The sequence below is a fragment of the Lampetra fluviatilis genome, chromosome 39 (assembly GCF_964198595.1).
Source record: "Lampetra fluviatilis chromosome 39, kcLamFluv1.1, whole genome shotgun sequence".
Lineage (NCBI taxonomy): Eukaryota > Metazoa > Chordata > Hyperoartia > Petromyzontiformes > Petromyzontidae > Lampetra > Lampetra fluviatilis.
This window is the reverse complement of record NC_136313.1, coordinates 1,679,347-1,697,854: the sequence shown is the minus strand read 5'-3', so window position 1 is coordinate 1,697,854 and position 18,508 is coordinate 1,679,347. Positions and strand designations below refer to the sequence as shown.

The following is an 18,508-nucleotide window of genomic DNA, read 5'->3' as shown; positions in this document are numbered from 1 at the left end:
TGCGGCACACGAGGGGGTGGGTGGCCAACACCACACCCGGCCGCCTTTGTCTCCCTAGTGCCGATGTTTTACACACCGCACCAGGTACTCATTTGAGGCTGAGTCGACCTAGGAGGGGGGGGGCAGGACTGGTTAAAATAATCGTCACTGGTGTTGGCCATGAGCGGGAATCGAACTCGGGTCACCGGGTTCGTAAGCGCAGCGCGCTTACCACCGCACACACACACAACACACACTCAAATACAGCGTCCTCTTACTTCCCACAAAGCCCCTTCTCATCTGTGGAGCACGGTTGCCCCCTTGTCGGCATACGCGTGCAGGAGCCGAGCAAGAGCGCGTCTTGGGACACGGAGGCGGGCAGGCGGAGCGACCGCGAGGAGCTGTCGCAGCAGTACGAGCTCATCCTGCAGGAGTGCGCCCACGGCAAGTTCCAGTGGAGCCTCTTCTTCACGCTGGGCCTGGCGCTCATGGCTGACGGCGTTGAGATGTTCGTCGTGGGCTTCGTCCTGCCCAGCGCCGAGAAGGACATGTGCCTCTCGAGCCAGAACAAGGGATGGCTCGGTGAGTGAGCGTAGAACCCGCCGGAAAGGTGTTTTTGTTGTTGTTGTTGTTGTTAGAGGAGCGAGGCAGTATGACAGGTGAAGGCTTCCGTTGAGGTCGTCAATTTTGGCCCTTTCTGGGCGCCCCCCACCCCCCGCCCCCCACCCCCCACGTGCCCTCCACACACAGATGTGCGGCCCTGGGAAAGTGCTCCACTGCTGCGATGCAGCCACGCAGCTACAGACTACGGCAGCAGCGATTTACCGTGTCCTGCCCTCACCTGCCCAGTTGTTAAATTGTCACGATTCAGGGTAACGATTTGATTAAAAAAAAAAAATTGTTTTATTCTTTACTACTATTATCTCGCAGCTGTCAGCTTGATGAAAACCTTTGCACGTGACATATACATTGTAACACGCGTGTTGTATACCTGTCAACCCCTTATCAGTGCCCTGCCTTATTATAGATCAATTCAGACCTTACTGGTCACCCCGTGCCCCCTTACAAATCTCAACGTTCATCCTACAAAGTCCCATCACAGGGGAGAAACACAAACAACGAGACAATAAAATGGTTCGCCCGCATTGAAACGGCTGTACGCCGTATGGACCTGAAAACTCAATTTCCCTGCACAAGAATACGGGGTAAACCGTACGGGTTTGACAGCGATGGTGTTGAAGTCTTTCTCTTCGGCTGTGCCGTGTGGCAACATCCACCACCGCCACCACCACCGCCACCACCACCACCGCCACCACCGCCACCACCGCCACCACCACCACCACCACGACACCTTCGCCCCGGGGTGCCGCGTGCCCCCTCTCTCATCATCGTGCAATTTACACGTCACTCACCGGCAGGCCGCTTTTAATTGCCGGGCTGCGACGAGCGCGAACAATTATAACGTCTGGAATTTCTGATTTATAATAATGGGGGCGGGGGGGGGGGGGTGCGTTAATCGCTAATCAGTCACGCATTATGTCGGGATCAAAAAGGCGCGGGCAGCTTTGAAACGATCCTCCGTCGTTTTAAACAATGGCTCGGGGGCTTTGTAATTGCACGGTGCCACAGTGTTGACCGAGTGGGAATTCACGCGACGTCGGACGGATGATTCACGCGACGGGGGACGCACGTAGCCTCGGTGGAGGGGGCGGGGCAGGTGGGGGGGGGCATCGATGGAACGCTCTCGAGGTAACCGAGAGGCTCGGGCGAGCTCAGAGGGCTGAGCTGGCAAAGCTGAGATTCCGGGCCGAATGCCACGTGTCGCCCTCCTGGGAATAAACCGGGTTCTCAAGTGTACGCCAATTGATGGAGATGTCTTAATCACTTTTGGCTGTATTGCATGAAATCCATTACGGTGCGCGCACGTGTACGCATGTGTAAGGAGAGCGGCGGCTACCTTACACAATGCACTGCGCTACGAACCCGGCCACCCGAGTTCGATGCCCGCTCATGGCCGGCACCAGTGACAATTATATTATTGGAACCGGTCTTGGGCCTCCCCTAGCTCGACTCAGCCTTCAACTGAGCACCTGCCGCGGTGTGTAAACATCGCGACTGGAGAGACAAAGGCGGCCGGGCGTGGAGCTGACCACCTACCCGCTTTGTGTGCCGTGTTGGCCTTCACAGCACTTATCCCAAGAGTCTGTTAAAGCTACACGGTGGATCTTTGTCTTAGTTTTTGTCTTGCGTGTGTGTGTGTGCGTGCGTGCACCAGGCGGATTCGTGTATGTGGGGATGATGCTGGGCGCCGTGTTCTGGGGCGGCCTGGCCGACAAGATCGGCCGCCGGCAGTGCCTCCTCATCTCGCTCTCCTTCAACGGCTTCTTCACCTGCCTCTCGTCCTTCGTGCAGGGATACGGCGCCTTCCTCTTCTGCCGCTTCCTGTCGGGCATCGGGTACCGCTCGCTCCCCGCTCGCTCCCCCCTCGCTCCCCGCGCGCTCTCCGCTCACTCCCCGCTCGCTCCCCGCTCGCTCCCCGCTCGCTCTCCGCTCGCTCCCCGCTCGCTCCCCGCTCGCTCCCCCCTCGCTCCCCCCTCGCTCTCCGCTCCCCGCTCGCTCCCCGCTCCCTCCCCCCTCGCTCCCCCCTCGCTCTCCGCTCGCTCCCCGCTCACTCCCCCCTCGCTCTCCGCTCTCTCACCGCTCACTCCCCGCTCGCTCCCCCCTCGCTCTCCGCTCGCGTTCACTGGAAACAACACGGGGACAGGGACGGGCACATATAACGGGGCCGGGGGGGGGGGCTTGCCTTAATCGTGGCCCCGATTGCCGTGCAACGCCACGCGACTGGAGCGGCCGTTGTGTGTCGGCGCGCCGTGTCGAGCGTGCGCGTCTGTTGGCTCGCTGCGCCCCACCAGGATCGGCGGGACGGCTCCGGTCGTCTTCTCGTACTTTGCGGAGTTCCTATCGCGCGAGAAGCGGGGCGAGCACCTGAGCTGGCTGTGCATGTTCGGCATGATCGGAGGCATCTACGCGTCGGCCATGGCCTGGGCCATCATCCCGCACTACGGTAACGCACGCCGGCGCACAGCACCACCTGTCCAACGCGTTGCGCAGATCTCCTCAAGCTCAGTTGCCTCCGACTGGCACGGTTGGCTACGTAGGATGCGAAATAAGTTCAACACGCATGCGTGTAGATAACGAAGTCAAAGTCCCCCCCTCACCGCCCCCCTCCCCCCTCCCATATAGCTGACACATTTGTGGCTGGGATTAAAACCCAGGTGGCAGGGTTTATAATGCAGTGCACAAACCGCTATGCCGTCTCTCTCCACGGGGGGACAAAGATCCCCGGTATGATGCTAGTTTTCATTACTGGCGAAACGAATTGTAAATGTTGTGGATTTACTCTCCAACACACCGGTGTGCTGTACTAGTAACGAATTGGCATATTTTGTGTTTACGTGACAAACCTTACTAATTGGCTGTGTCGGGTGGTGGCGGGTTTAATGACACGTTTATATTTACGCGATCTAACCCCCAAAAAACCTCCCATGGATAATTTTGGTCGCAGAAGCCTCCCGCCACGTGTTAAACTGTTGGGGGCAAGTGCTGTTAGCGAGCGCCTGTGAAGGCCTCGCGCGGCGCATGGAAGTGGGTGGTGTGGCCAGCAAGGTGCTCGCTTAAGGCTAGGGAAGACCGAGGACCGGTGCCGAATGCTTTGCTATTGATATTGGCCATGGCCGGAATCAGATTTTGGGGGCCGCCAGGTTCCGCAGCGCGGTGCCCTCGCCTCTAGGGCTACCCGCCCGCGCCCTGCCCCCACCCCCGACACGCGCACAGCCCCATCCACATAACGCGCGCACAGTCCTAAACAGGTGCGCGCGCACTCCAGCCAACGTGTGCGCGGTCTGCGCAGCTCCGCATTCCCTGCCGTGAAGCCCCCTCGCCCGGTTGTGAAAAAAGCGCTCGGCCGAGGTGTCGTGGCGCTCAGGAGCTCTAATTGAATCCACCTGGTCCTAAAGAGCGCCCCCTTTATTTACTTTCGGCTTGTCCCTAAACACTGCGGAACACCGACGGAACACAATTACCGGCCGTATGGATTTTCCCGTCTGCTCCGCGGATGTGATTATACGCCATCGATTTCTTACGTTCAAGCCCGCGCGCCCGCGTGCGCCGCCGCTTTGCACGGCCCGGGGTAGAAGAGAGAGTCGGGAGAGGGCGACGCAGGAGGGGAGAGTAAAGGGAGTGCAAATGTAGAGAGTGAGCGATAGGCGCATGCTGGCTGGAGCTCCGCTGAAGTTCTCTTTGGCCAAGGGCCGAGCGGCTTGACGGTAGAGTGCAGTCGATAAAGCGTCTTCCGCGTGGGGGTGGTTTTTGTTGTTGTTGTTCGCGTGTGCGCCGTTAGAACGTCCCTCCGTGTGTAAAACCGGCGGTGATGGACGCGGCCGGGTTTAGTGAAAGGAGCCGCCGTAAACTGATCCGCTGGGCGTTCTCATCCGCAGCCGGGAGAAAGTCCAATGGTCTCGGATCTGGTGGCATTGTTGGGGCACAAAGCGGGGATTAGGATGAGGGGCGGTGTAGTCAGTGAATTAAAGGTTGAATCGTGGCATTCGCACAAAAGGTGGACATTGAGAAAGGGCAACGGTGTTCGGAGACAGTGGGCAGCACTCGCGTGGTTACCAGGGTCTGTCCCATCAACCGCCTGCCAGCGGCTAACCTTCAACACTTCACGTGGCCTCAAGGTGCACATAGCCTGGCACAAGCGCCGTGGTTATTGTTGTTGTTATGTGCACGTACGTCGCGTGCGTCTGCGCGTGCGTGGTGCATGTGTGGTGCGTGCGTGTGTGCCTGGTGCGTGTGTGGTGCGTGCCTGGTGCGCGTGTGGTGCGTGTGCGTGGTGCGTGTGCGTGGTGCATGCCTGGTGCGCGTGTGGTGCGTGTGTGCGTGCGTGCAGGCTGGAGCTTCAGCATGGGCTCCGCCTACCAGTTCCACAGCTGGCGCGTGTTCGTCATCGTGTGCGCGCTGCCCGCCGTCTCCTCCGTCGTGGCGCTCACCTTCATGCCCGAGAGCCCGCGATACCTGCTCGAGGTGGCGCCCCATCCCCACTCCCCCCCCCCCACCACGATCGTTTCTTTGTCTTCTGTATTTTTACTCTCACTGCGCCGTGATGATGCCCCCCACGCCGGCACTTACACAGGGGCAGCACGTGTGGTCCCTGGAGCGTGCGGCCCAGCTAAGAGATAATTTTCAAGGCACTTCTGAGAAATCCTTCGAGTGGCATTTTGATCCTTTACACCAGGGTCGAGATAACGCTTTACTCACTGAGGACCAAGTCTATCAGCTTCTATCTAAGTCTGTGGGTAGCTATGTATCTCATTGGGTCTCTATGTGAGTCTTTGGGTCTCTATGTAAGTCCATGGGTAGTTATGTAACTCAATGGGTCTCTATGTGAGTCTATGGGTAGCGATGTAAGTCAGTGGGTCTCTATGTATCTCAGTGGGTCTCTACGTGAGTCTGTGGGTCTCTATGTAAGTCCATGGGTAGTTATGTAACTCAATGGGTCTCTATGTGAGTCTATGGGTAGTGATGTAAGTCAGTGGGTCTCTATGTATCTCAGTGGGTCTCTATGTGAGTCTTTGGGTCTCTATATAGGTCTATGGGTAGCTATGTAACTCAATGGGTCTCTATGTGAGTCTATGGGTAGTGAAGTAAGTCAGTGGTCCCTATTTAAGCCCGTGGGTCCCCGGTAATCGGGCTAAGAAATCGTTTATTTTACACCGGCAGATGAAAGCGCGTTGCGACCTCGGGGAATCTCGGCGGTGTTGGCGCAGTGTGCCTCAGCTGCTGCCCCCGCGGCTGGCCACCGCTTCAGCTTTGTTGGACAAATCGGTGTTGCGGGGGCGCTCTGCCACTCCTGCTCATCGATTGGAGCCTGTCGGCGGGGGGGGAGGGGCGGTAAAGGGTCTCAGACAACGGTTCAATTTACGCGACACAATTTGTGGATGGGCGAGTCAGTCCGGGGTCCTGCCAGGCGATCACGGTTAATTGGGCAATCAATCGCCCTTGGATGGGGAACGACGTGGCGCTGCCGCATCACAAATAGACACTTGCCCCCTCTCGCTCTCTCCCCCTTTAACAATTTCCCGCCATTCCGAGACGCATGCAAGTTGCAGGGTGAGTGTGTGGGTGCCCCGTTCACCGCTGAATCTCGGAACGTGTAAGCGGCTCAGCGTTACATTTATTTAGAGAGGCGTAGCACGATTTTTTAAGACGTTGTACTTACCGCAGAGAACGGTAGCGACATTATCGAGCTCTACGATAGCTGGCGCAAAACTGTGGCACACGTCCTCCCGCATGGCCTTGTGGGAGCCTCGGTACCAATAAACGTGTTGTCTATTAGTTTTTCTTCTGGTTCCGTTTTGATGACGTACACGTATGTACGTACGTCATCAGAACGTGCACGTATGTCATCGTAACAGGAAAGGGTTAAGTGCCAAATGTAAGAAAATAGCGTCTGTTACTTACTCATTGTATTCTTTAGCTTGTCCCGTAAGATTTTATTTGAATCGTGTAATCCGTGTTTTGTCGAGAGATGAACAATCCAGACTGGTGCAGCGCCTTGTGTTGGAGAAAGCCCTCACAGAAGCGGGTACCACAGAACAGACGAGTGGTCCACAACTGGGGAGGCGATGCATGTCCCCACGCACGCACGCTGCTCCGGAGAGAAGTGATCGTCGCCTGACAGTCGAACCAATCGTTTTAATTCTCAGAGACATAATTTAGCTCAGTAACGTGCAGAACCAAATTGAACATTATTGGACTTTTTGTTGTTGTTGTTGTAGTCTGGTCACCGATTTGACGCGGCTGAAACTCGGATTCGGATTTGAACTTATGACCTCAACCGTGCCGGTCGTCGCTCGCTGTTTGTAATGAATTATAACGATGAATATAAAATTATTTCAATCATGAGATGGACGGCATGCGGACATTTACGACGGAACAACCTGAATTTGTTGCAAATATTGAGCTTCTCACTGCAGCTTGTGTGTTGCAGGAGCCTCGAGCGCGCAAGGGGTTAAAACCTCACAATCAGTAATCCACTCTCCTGTTCCCTCTCCTCTTAGTGTTCCGCTCTTTTCAGGGCTGCTCAGGAAATTGATGTTGCAAATAATTACGTGTTTGCCTCGGCAGTGCCACGTTCAAGCCTTTTAACAATTATTGATTTAGCTCTAAATGTTGCAGTCATTATTGTTTGCTACGCGTAAAGGTTGTTCCAAATTGCTTTGAACACCCGCTGTTCCCGTGGGTGAAATGGACATGTATGTACGTATGTTGAACTTCTTTCGAACCGTACGTAGCCAACCGTGGAAATCGGAGGTGCGGGGGGAAGGACAAGAAATTGAACACAAAAAAGCAGTTCTAAGGAAATGAGTTTTCAATCTAGATTTCAAAGTGTAAAGCTCCAGTTGCTTCCTAATATCGGACGGAAGAGCATTCGAGACGGACGCAGAAGTGTATCTGAAAGCATGCAATGCGGCGGCCATCTTTGTTCGACGGTTAGTCAAAATCCGCTGCTGCGAGGATGACCGGAGTTTGCGTGATGATGGTTCATGCTCCTCGATGAGATCAGCGAGCAGGGTGCAGGAGGAGGATGGTGGGTTAATATTATAAATCGTGGCACCCAGAGGTCGGTGAGCCAAGGTGAAGAGCCAATCCAAAACTATAAAACTATATTTTATTGAAAACTATTTTTTTATTTTACCAGCTAAGGCCCACTGAGCTATGTAGCACTTTTTCAGAAGCGACCTGGCCACAAATGATAGCTCAACGAAGTGACTCATCATGTGGCAATGTATAGCAGCCAAATAATCTAAACTCATTTTTCTAAATGTAGAGGGATAAACCGGAGGACCCAGAGAAAAATCCACGCGACCACGGGGAGAGAGACATGCAAACTCCAAATATACAGGCGTCAGGGTCGGAATCGAACCCACGATCTTCTGCATACCAGGCAAGGGAGTTAACATCTCGCGAATGCGGGCGTCCCTGACGGCGAAGATGAGGCTGTAAGCGTGGTCCTTGCCGGACTTGTTGAATACGTAACCAGGGGAAGATCTAAAAGCCAGTTTGAACATCCCAAGTTGATTTCGTGTGACCAGGCGAAAACGCAAGAGACCAGGATTATTAGCGTCTCATTTGCCGAAATTACAAAAGCCAAAACACGGATGGTTGGGGGCGAGCTGCCATCAGTGGGATTGGTGACCTCTTCGGATTTACTTTGACCTCTGTGCAGGTTACGGTTATTCACCCGGCAGAGATTTAATTTGCGCGGAATTTATGATCCTCTGTCAATGTGGATTGTGGGGGAGTAATAAACAACTTTAAAGACAGTTTCACCACAGAAATCACATCCACTATCACACCTCCGGTTTAGCGCTGTTGACTACGTATGGTGCGAAAGAAGTTCAACATCTTCTTGGTTCTTTCGGTAAAGTCACGTAGAAGGGAAGTAATAAAATAATAAAAAATAAAACATAATAAAATAATTCTCACGACGTTTCGGCCACAACGCAAGCAGCCGTCCTCAGGTGAAAACCAGGTCTGAATTCAGACGCTGTCACCTCGACAGACCTGGTTTTCACCTGAGGACGGCTGCTTGCGTTGTGGCCGAAACGTCGTGAGAATTATTTGATTATGTTTTATTTTTATTATTTTATTACTTCCCTTCTACGTGACTTTACTGAATAGAACCAAGAAGATGAATCCCTGCAGTCACGAAAGCTTTAAATCGAAAGTTCAACATCCATAATCTATGCCTAGAGCTTGCTGGCTGGCTGCTGGCTGGGTTCCTCTCCACCCCAACGATAACTGTTGGTAGTGGATGTCGTTGGCCGTTGCCACCGAAACTAGCTGGGTTAGCTGGCCAAACGGAGTTTTCCGTGTAACAAATAAGTACTGAATTTAAGGGGTGGAACAAGTTCGGGAGATATATCATAGACGGCGACACCGAAGAGGTCGGAGTAACAAATACAGAAGACTGACACACGTTCATTATTTTACCAGAATATTCTTTGAATCCTAGAGAACGTAAAAAAATAATCACGGTACATATTATCTTGCCATTTTACGACGTAACAAAGCGTATTACTTTTAGTGCTCCGAGTACAGGAGGTTTGTGAAAAGAGCATGAACATTTCAGCTGTCTCTTATTTTCCGGTGCAGAGCAAAGGGTTCTCTCCTCCTAAAAAACACACATGATTCGGTCCGACGGGCCTAATAAGGCCCTTCTCGACCATGTTTACCCAGCAGCATTTGTCAAAGCAAGCAAACCGTGGACCGCTTTTGATTTTCTGAGCCTCATCGGCAGAGGTGTCACCTCTTGAAACAGAAACCACTGCATTGCCCCAACCCTCTAGGGCCTAGGCAATCAATCGCGTAGACTGCCATGATGCCGGTGTGTCACTGCGGCGCCGTGTGCGTGCGTTCCAGATGGGCAGGCACGACGAGGCCTGGATGGTGCTCAAGCAAGTCCACGACACCAACATGAGGGCCAAGAAGCAGCCTGAGAAGGTCTTCACCGTAAGTGACCCCCACCCCCAAGTGCTGTCGGCGAGGACCGATTTGAGGCCGGCATGGCACACGAAGTGGTTGGGTGGCCAGAACCGCAGCCCGGCTACCTTTTGCCTCCCTATTGGCGACGTTTACCCATCGTGCCAAGTACTCATTTGAGGCTGAGTCGACCCAGGGGAGGCCCAGGAGCGGTTCAGGTAACCGAACTCGGGTCGCATCGCGCCCAGCCACTACGCAACCGTTGTCCGATGCACGCGCCCAGCGCAGCCAGTTCCAAAGAAATGCGTTTTCAATTAGGTTATTTAAAAGTGCACAGCTCCCGTGGCTTTCTAATATCAGAAGGAAGAGCGTTCCAGACGGCCGCAGAGCCGCATCTGAAAGCGCCGCGCAATTCCGTCCGACGGTTACCTAATTACTCCACGTATGGGCCTTGATTAATTGACGTGCAGCAGTTTATATAATTCGGATTCAGTGTGTCAAATTACAGCGCATCCCCCGCTGCACGAGGGCGCACCACCACCCCTCCCCCCGCGCTTCGTGCGGCGGTCACTTTGCCAGAGCGGCCGCTCGCCTCGTCCCGCTAATGGGGGTCACGGCGGGGTCGCAGCAGCCTCATCTTTTTTCATTCGTTTAGCTCAAAATCAATTTATCGGTCGTCGCTGGTGATGCACGATGCCGAGGGGGAGGTGGGGGGGGGGCCTGTAAATATTTGTACCATGTACCGTCCCGGTGTTTATTTTTAGTTCACCGAGGGCTACATCGTGCGAACGCTCATTTAGTGACGTCGCGGCAAGCGTTAGTCATGAGAAGGGGAGAGTGCGCGCGCGCGCCGAGCTCACAGCGCTCGGAGGGGAACACAGCCTCCAATTAAATACAACCTCATGCACAGCCCTTTTGTCCATCCACTGCTGGTCAGTGCTGGTTGGTAAACGCAGGGAAGCACAGACGGTACCATACGTGTCTTTTTACACTGCCCTCTGCTGACCGCCACGTGGCACAGATTCCCCACGGGCACTATCCGTGCTCTCGAACCTGCTTAGCGGCACCGCTGTAGGCGCCGCGGTTGCCCGCACAACCCCAGGCACGTGGCACGATCGACAGGAATGCCGATCGTGCCGTCAACGGAGCCTTTGAATGCGCAGCGGCGCAAGGGCAGTCCGATCAGCGCCCAGTCGGTAGCCGTACGATCGTCGTGCGGTGGAAACTCGTCTCATGCGCCTCCTGGGAGCCGCTTGCCTCCGGTCGTTTGCGTGCAGGCACGTGGCCGAGGCTGCGAGCACGTGGCCGAGGCTGCGCGTGCGTGGTGGCTGCGCGCACGGATGCGTGCCTCTCAGCAGCGTGCGCACGCTCTCGTGGTGCAGGTGACCCAGATCAAGATGCTGAAGCAGCAGGACGAGATGGTGGAGATCGAGACGAGCACGGCCATCTGGTACCGCCGCTGGATCGCGCGCGTCCTCTCGCAGCTCAAGGCCGTGAGTCGCACGCGGTCGCCCCGCCGTGACCTCCGGGTCTGTCCTCGGTGACCTCCTCTCGGCGAGCCTTCGACACCTTGCGTGTCCTCAAAGTCCACCAAGCCTGGCGCAAGCGCCGTAGGGACGTGGCCGTCCACTTCAATGGCGAATGTCAGCTGTTGTTGCTATTGTTGTTTTTGTGTGGTTATCATCAGTCCGTTTGTTTACACGGGAAAGTCCCAAGACTGTTTTTCATAAGGGTCCTGACACGTTTTAACGATAGGAGGCTGCTACGATCACCGTATGTCATACAAATCAAGTAATTTTTCTAATTCGGACCACGACGACGGCACACAATGGCTGGACTCTTGCAAATGAGGTCACAGGGTCTTCTGACATCCGCCATGAAGCAGACGGCGTGTACTTTCGTGGTCAATACAACACCACCGCCGAAGCCCCGCCGCCGTATTAATCGGGGCGGCCGTTGTACTTCGAACCGTCAACCTCTGCAAACGAGCGATGGAGCTTGCTTACTGTGGGGCCGCGTCACCATGCACTGCAGCAGCAGCAGCAGCAACAACTCCGAGTAGAGCCGGGCTATCTGACTCTATAGGCCAGCGGGTCGGCAACTGAATAATAAGCCACTTGTGTTCGAATTCGGTAAAAAACTCATTATTCCAGAGCCGCACAATACATGCAGTGAATACGAAAAGTGGCCCTTAATAAATAGCGTCACGAAGCAGGCGTTAAATCGCTGTTGCCAGAACATTGCTCCCAGGACAAAAGCTCTTTTCTTCACTTGGCTGTGCGGATATGGAACGCTGCCTCCCTCAACACATTGTTGGCGATATCACCGATTCTGGTCTTCAGGCCTTCACCGAGCTCACACACACACGGGGTATCTCCTAACTTCGCCGCACGCCGTGTCGGGACTGAGCCCTTGACCTGCAGTGACACCAATGATTACGCCGATTAGACGTACTAATGTCTGATATGGCCAATAAAAAAATATAAATAGATGATGCTTATGGCGGTACCCTGGGGTACCAAATTATACAAAATGGCCGAGGCAATTAAATATTTAATTTCTGGGACACTTTGTTTCCAGGGGTGTACTTCACTCCGCGACTGGGGTACCAATCAATCCGAAATCAGTGCCACACTCCGCAATGTCGAAACGCAGCGAGGACGATTGCGCTGAAACCCTGAACGCTCGCGGTATGCACCATAGTGCATCGTGCACAGCTCGTCGAGATGAGTCGATTGCCGCATCGCCGACCATCAACAGACTAAAAATTACCGCATCACGGACAATACGTGAGAGCCGGGCTACTATGGTACCCCGGGGTGCCGCCGTGAGGCTCAGATAAATAAAACATAAAAAATAAACAAATAAATGCGGCTCCGTAGCTGCAGGCTGCCGAGCCCTGCTTTCGCCATCGATTAAACCCTGACTCATCGGACGATGATAAAATATATCTATATACGACGGCAGAGTATTTCCGCGGCTGTGCTGTTGCGCGCGCGTTACTCGGCGCGATGTCCGACGTTTGGCCCCCGCCCCCCCGCACAGATTTGGCGCACGCTGAAGCAGTGCTTCGAGCCGCAGCTGAAGCGGACGATGATGCAGCTCGTCGCCGTGTGGCTCCTGCTGTCGTTTGGGTGAGAATTCCACTTCTATTCTGTTTCTTTCTATTTTACCAGGCAAGGCCCATCGAGCTACACAGATCTTTTTCACAAATAATAGCTCGGCGAAGCGGCTTATCGTCGTGTGGAAATTTCTAGACGCCAAATACTCTGAACGTACGTTGATTCTAAACATGGAAGGAAAAACCGGAGGACCCGGAGAAAAATCCACGCAAACATGGGGAGAGAGAGAGACACGCCAACTCCAAATATACAGGCGTCAGCGTCGGGACCGAACTCCCAACCTCCTGTACATGAGGCTAGGTAGTTAACATCTCGCCGCCGTGGCTGCTACCACCGATGATGATGATGAGTCTCTACAACAACGAAACGTGCTTGCGGAGAGATTGAGGGGCCCTGGTATCGCGCGCACACCCCGAGGACACGCTGCCCACTTTGCCCCGCACCAGGTACTACGGGCTGAGCGTGTGGTTCCCCGAGATGATCAAGCAGCTGCAGGCCGACAACTACGCGTCGCACCTGAAGGAGTTCGACAAGGAGCGGGTCACCGACCAGACCTTCAACTTCACGCTGGAGAATCAGGTTCACCGCGACGGGGAGTACATCAACGACCGGTGAGCACGTGCTTGCGTGCGTGGGGAGTACATCCTTGTAAGTGTGTGTGTGTTGGCCACGTGTGTGTGTGTGTGCATGGGGGAGCTGAGTGGTCTCGCCGAAGACCGGTACCAGCGGTGTGAAGATCGGCCTTTGTGGAGGAGGCTCGTGAAGGACGCTACTGGGCAGTTGGATGCAGTCGCCCTCCAGTAACCGCGGAGGGGAGAGGAGCGACGCTCACAACAACGAGCGGAGCGCGGGCGGCTAAAATACAGAAAGTTGGCACAGTAGGGGGCGCAGGTGGTGCATCGGCCAGTCATCTGAGTCAACCCATGGCACCTGGGTCTCTCCCATGACGTCCTGCCAGCGGGCGTGCGACACTTAACGTGGCCGTAAAGTGCACCTAGCCTGGCACAAGCGCCGTAGTGATGTCGCCGCCACTTAGTGGTGAATAGCGGTTGTTGTTGTCGATCACTCACAGTGGCTGCCCCTCTGCTGGAAGCGAATGCTATAGATGTTCGCTGTATGTGAATTGCCGTAGGTGGGCACTGTATGTGTACGATGCAGGTGGTTGCTGGATGTGTATGCTGTAGATGGATGTTGTAGGTGAATGCTGTAGGTGAATGCTGCAGGTGAATGCTGCAGGTGAATGCTGCAGGTGAATGCTGTGGATGGATTCTGTCGGTGGATGCTGCCCTGATCGCCTGTTAATACGTTGGCCACTGGAGGCAGCGATTGTCCGCTTAGTGCGGGAACGATGCTGGAGTCTCACCCTGCTGAGAGCGCTCATTAAGATGCTCGGTTGCCCCGGGCCACTGTTGCCTAGGCAACTCAGCCCCTTCACCCCCCCTACCACTCCTCTCAAGCCTCCGACACACGTGCTCGGCGCTTCGATTTCGAACCCTCGGTGCGTTTTTTTGCCATGAGCGACTCGTTCCGCCTCGCAGGTTCGTCAAAATCAAGTTCAAGCACGTCATCTTCGAGAATTCCCTCTTCAAGAACTGCGACTTCGATGACATCACCTCCACGAACACGTTTTTCAAGAACTGCACCTTCATCGGCACCACGTTTTACAACACAGGTAGAGTCCCCGGGGGTCAGAGGTCGCAACCGGGTACCCGATACCCGTACCCTACCCGATACCCGGCTACCCGTACCCGGCCGGGTACGGGTACCCGTTTGCGACCCTGGTGCGGCCGGGTACGGGTAGGCCGTGAGTCACTGGTGAGTAAATGTTTGTCACTCATTTCCCAACGTCTTGCCTCTTCTCACAATTCAAGTTCCTAGAATCAACCCACCCGCGCCTGCAACATGGCTTCATCCCAGAGGTCGCAATCAGGTACCCGATACCCGTACCCTACCCGTTCCCGGCCGGGTAAGGGTAGGGTACGGGTACGGCCGGGTACGGGTACCCGTTTGCGACCCTGGTGCGGCCGGGTACGGGTAAGGAATCAAAACCCGTTTGCGACCTCTGCCGGGGGTCGCCCAGAACGGAACCGCAGAGCACGCTGCAAAACAGCGGTGCTCCATTCGCAAATTTCGAAGAGGTGCCATCGCAGCAGCAATGCAACACTCCATTACTCCTGACACAACCATCTCGCCCCACCACCTCGGTGTGGAAAAGTGAATGTCGTTGCTCTTCATCACGATCAGCCACTCGCAGAAGAGGAATGCCCCCGTACCTGTTATCCTCATCCAAGTACAGTTATACTCCGACGTACGTCTCCCCGTTTTATGTCGTTTCGCGAATACGTCGTCGCTTTATTATTCATGATCAACGTTTTTGGGTTAGATCGCGTTATTTATAAATGTGTCGTAACCCTCCACCACCCGACACGGCCAATCAACAAACAAGTGTCACGCTGACAAAAAACAAATAGTTCACTACTTTAGCCCACCGGTGTGTTGAAGCGTGAATCCACAACATTTACAGTTTTTTCAGTACGACGTTTCGCTGGTAATTAAATCCAGCATCATCGGGCAATTTGCCAGAATGGCGAATTGCTGATTAGCCGTGTCGGGTGGTGGAGGGTTACGACACATTTATAAATAACGCGATCTAACCCAAAAAACTTTATTATGAATAATATTCAGAGCTCTGATGAGATCAGGCGCATTCAGAGTGACTTGCTGATGAGAATACTATTTAGACTGCATTATAATAACTATTATTACCGTCCGGTGCCTGTGCTGCCTTAGATCTCTACGACTTCAAGTTCGTGAACAGCCGGCTGATCAACAGCACGTTCCTCCACAACAAGAAGGGCTGCCACATCGACTTCAGCAGCGACTACAGCGCCTACTGGGTCTACTTCGTCACCTTCCTGGGCACCCTCGCCGTGCTGCCGGGCAACATCGTCTCCGCGCTGCTCATGGACAAGATCGGCCGCCTCAACATGCTGGGTAGCGCCTCCAGCCGCCACCACTGCAGGGTTCACCCGCACCGCGTGTCCTCAACGCGGAGGTCGTCGTGGAGGGCGGGGGGGGGGGCTGATGGTGGTGGCTATGCACGTGGCATGTGGCACGTGCTCTGGCACTGCGTCGGGGGGGGGGGGGGGGGCGAGGGTTGGCGGATTACCGCGCGAATGTCGGGAAACTCCCTTCCCGTCAGTGTCGACGAGGTTGCCCATACCCAGAAGCAAGCAGCGCTGCAGAAATGTTCCAAGTCGGTATGGGATAGAGCGTTTCCCCCTCGCATTTGTGTGGGTTTTCTCCAGGTGCTCCGGTTTTAGGCCCACATGGGAACACTCGTGAATTGGTCGATAACACCTTCATATGGTGTGCCATGGTGGCGAGATGTTAACTACCTCGCCTGGTATACAGGAGGTCATGGGTTCGAACCCGACCCTGACGCCTGCTGTGTATTTGGAGTTTGCGTGTCTCTCTGGCTATATAGCTCAGTGGGCCTTACCTGGTAAAATAAAAAAAAATAGTACACTATGAGACCTCCTTTACCAGTGTCAAAATATAGTAATAGGTTTTTACCCTTTCAACTGGTACAAAAACTGACACCTTTATACAAGGGATCATGTTTACAATAACCACAACACAAGCAGTCAAAATGCAAAGAAAAATAAACAACTCTGATAATGATATGCACTGTCCTTGAAGTTGATTGGTCCACACCCGAGACAGCTTTTCTTAGAGCCTAGTCTCCATTGGTGTTGGACCAAATGACGCCAAAAGACCTAGTCTCCATTGGTGTTGGACCAGATGACGCCAAAAGGCGTATTATTACAATAAAAATTGTTCAAATATATAGAGGACTGAAGATCTTGGGCAAGTGTTGGTGCCGGATCATTGCGTGGCTTGTCTGTGGTTCTTCCTCGCTCCTCTGCGTCGTTCTCTCTCTACGAGAGAGAGAGAGCGAATCCTGTGCACATTATAAGTTGACATTATTATCGTTACGTAAACATTGGGGGGTTTGTGTGTGTGAGTGTACCGTTTCCAACAAAGTAGAAAAACAGAACCAGGTTACAGGGGACGGCAGTGCCCGCTAGAGTAAAATGTGCCTAGAGGATCACCCGGCTCTCACTTCGTTGCCCCGTGTGCCAGGCGGCTCCATGGTGCTGTCGGGGATCAGCTGCTTCCTGCTGTGGTTCGGCAACAGCGAGGCGACCATGATCGGCATGCTGTGCCTCTACAACGGCCTCACCATCTCCGCTTGGAACTCGCTCGACGTCCTCACCGTGGAGCTCTTCCCCACCGACCGCAGGTGGCCCGCCATCGGCGCGTCGTCTCGCGACCCACAGGCGACGCCGTTGACGTTGTTGCCCTGAAACTCCCCACCGCTGGGACAAGGCCCTCCCCCCCCCCCTCCCTCCATTCTAACCCTCCACTCCTTCCTTGCCTCAGCTGCTCATGTCCGTTCGCGAGCTTCGAACTCTGCGATGTCGCCTGCCGCCCCTTCCGCTGTATCCCTCTGCTTCTCTTCGCTTCGCTCGTTCGCCACTCGAATTGAGTTAGTTCCCTCTCTCACCGCTCCTCACTCGTTCTCATGACTCCTCCACCGTCGCCGGCGTGACGTTGTCATCCTTGCGCGGCACACCTAGGCCACCAGAAACGGCTGGCAGGCACGGCTCGCCTTCAAGCCCGTATCACCCGGCGCATACAGCGCACCTGGGCCAGCACACCTCACCTGCTCTTGTCGTTGCTTCCGCGCTTGTGTCTGCGCCACGGTCAGGGCCACGGGGTTCGGCTTCCTGAACGCGCTCTGCAAGGCGGCCACGGTGATGGGGAACCTGATCTTCGGCTCGCTCGTCTCCATCACCAAGGCCATCCCCATCCTGCTGGCGTCCAGCGTGCTCGTGGCCGGCGGCCTCGTCTCGCTGCGGCTGCCCGACACGCGGAACCAGGTCCTCATGTGAAGCCGACGACCCGCGGGAGGCGAGAGCAGGGAGCGGGCGGGCGATCGCTCAGACGCAAACCTGCAGCGTGATCTTGTGTGACGGGGCGGGGGGGGGGGGGCGGTAGGGGTGGGGGGCTTATGATAACTTGGCGGGGGCGGGAAGGAGGTGCATGACACAGTCAGTGTCAAACAAACGTTCGATGCTAAACACAACGATTGAATGAATACGATTTGCCAAAATTTGGTCAATTGCTCACAGAGTTGCTGAATTGGTGAGACCAACCGGCAACGTCGCTCCCCTTGTGGCAGACTGGTGCCCACTTGGTGGCCGGTGCTGCGTTCACCCGGGGAGAGCTGCCACACCTACAGGGTAGTCCGTGGTCGGGGTGGTGGTGATCCGCTTGTGACCACCGTGCGTTCTGCTCTCACTCTCGCCCCCTGTGTTTGATACGAGGAGAGGCAATACCAACAGTTCTTGACTTGACTGTCACAATTTATAGAGGGGGCTCAGCCCCTCCCCCCTCCCCCGCTCCCCCCGAGACGCTGCCAGCCTCGCCGTGGAGCGCAGAGAGAGGCTGCGTCTGATGCTGGACAACCCCGAGCGAGACATTGATTCGCTCCGCTGTTGCTCTTCGCACGTTGTCGATAAGGGGGGGGGGGGCAGCGGAAGGGGGGGGGAAGAAATCTTAAAAGAGTTGCAAATGCGCCCCGCTAGCGTGTTGTGTGTGCGTTAGCCAACACAAGCGTGAAATTGCATTTTTGTCGGTGATGTTCAGCACTCGGCGCCCACCTCTGTATTCGCCCTGACGACGCGCTGCTGCTCCAAATTATGACTACGGTTATTTTGGTTCGATCACAAAATGCCCACACGAATGCAAAGAGGCAGCGGGGTATATATATATGTGTGTGTGTGTGTGTGCACGTA

At 54.8% G+C, this 18,508-nt stretch overlaps 1 protein-coding gene across 1 annotated transcript in view; it reads left to right on the top strand.

The window, feature by feature from the left end:
* The window catches only part of LOC144945843 (synaptic vesicle glycoprotein 2C-like), a 35,912-nt gene extending 18,232 nt beyond the window's left edge, over window positions 1-17,680 (top strand). The window contains exons 3-14 of the mRNA XM_078874405.1: window positions 321-561; window positions 2,255-2,435; window positions 2,892-3,043; window positions 4,928-5,061; window positions 9,463-9,552; window positions 10,905-11,015; window positions 12,568-12,656; window positions 13,091-13,255; window positions 14,183-14,316; window positions 15,435-15,638; window positions 16,791-16,950; window positions 17,419-17,680. Coding sequence (XP_078730531.1) covers window positions 321-561; window positions 2,255-2,435; window positions 2,892-3,043; window positions 4,928-5,061; window positions 9,463-9,552; window positions 10,905-11,015; window positions 12,568-12,656; window positions 13,091-13,255; window positions 14,183-14,316; window positions 15,435-15,638; window positions 16,791-16,950; window positions 17,419-17,602 — 1,845 coding nt within the window. The 3' untranslated portion in view covers window positions 17,603-17,680. The remainder of the gene's footprint in view (window positions 1-320; window positions 562-2,254; window positions 2,436-2,891; window positions 3,044-4,927; window positions 5,062-9,462; window positions 9,553-10,904; window positions 11,016-12,567; window positions 12,657-13,090; window positions 13,256-14,182; window positions 14,317-15,434; window positions 15,639-16,790; window positions 16,951-17,418) is intronic.
* The last annotated feature ends 828 nt before the right edge of the window (window positions 17,681-18,508 follow it).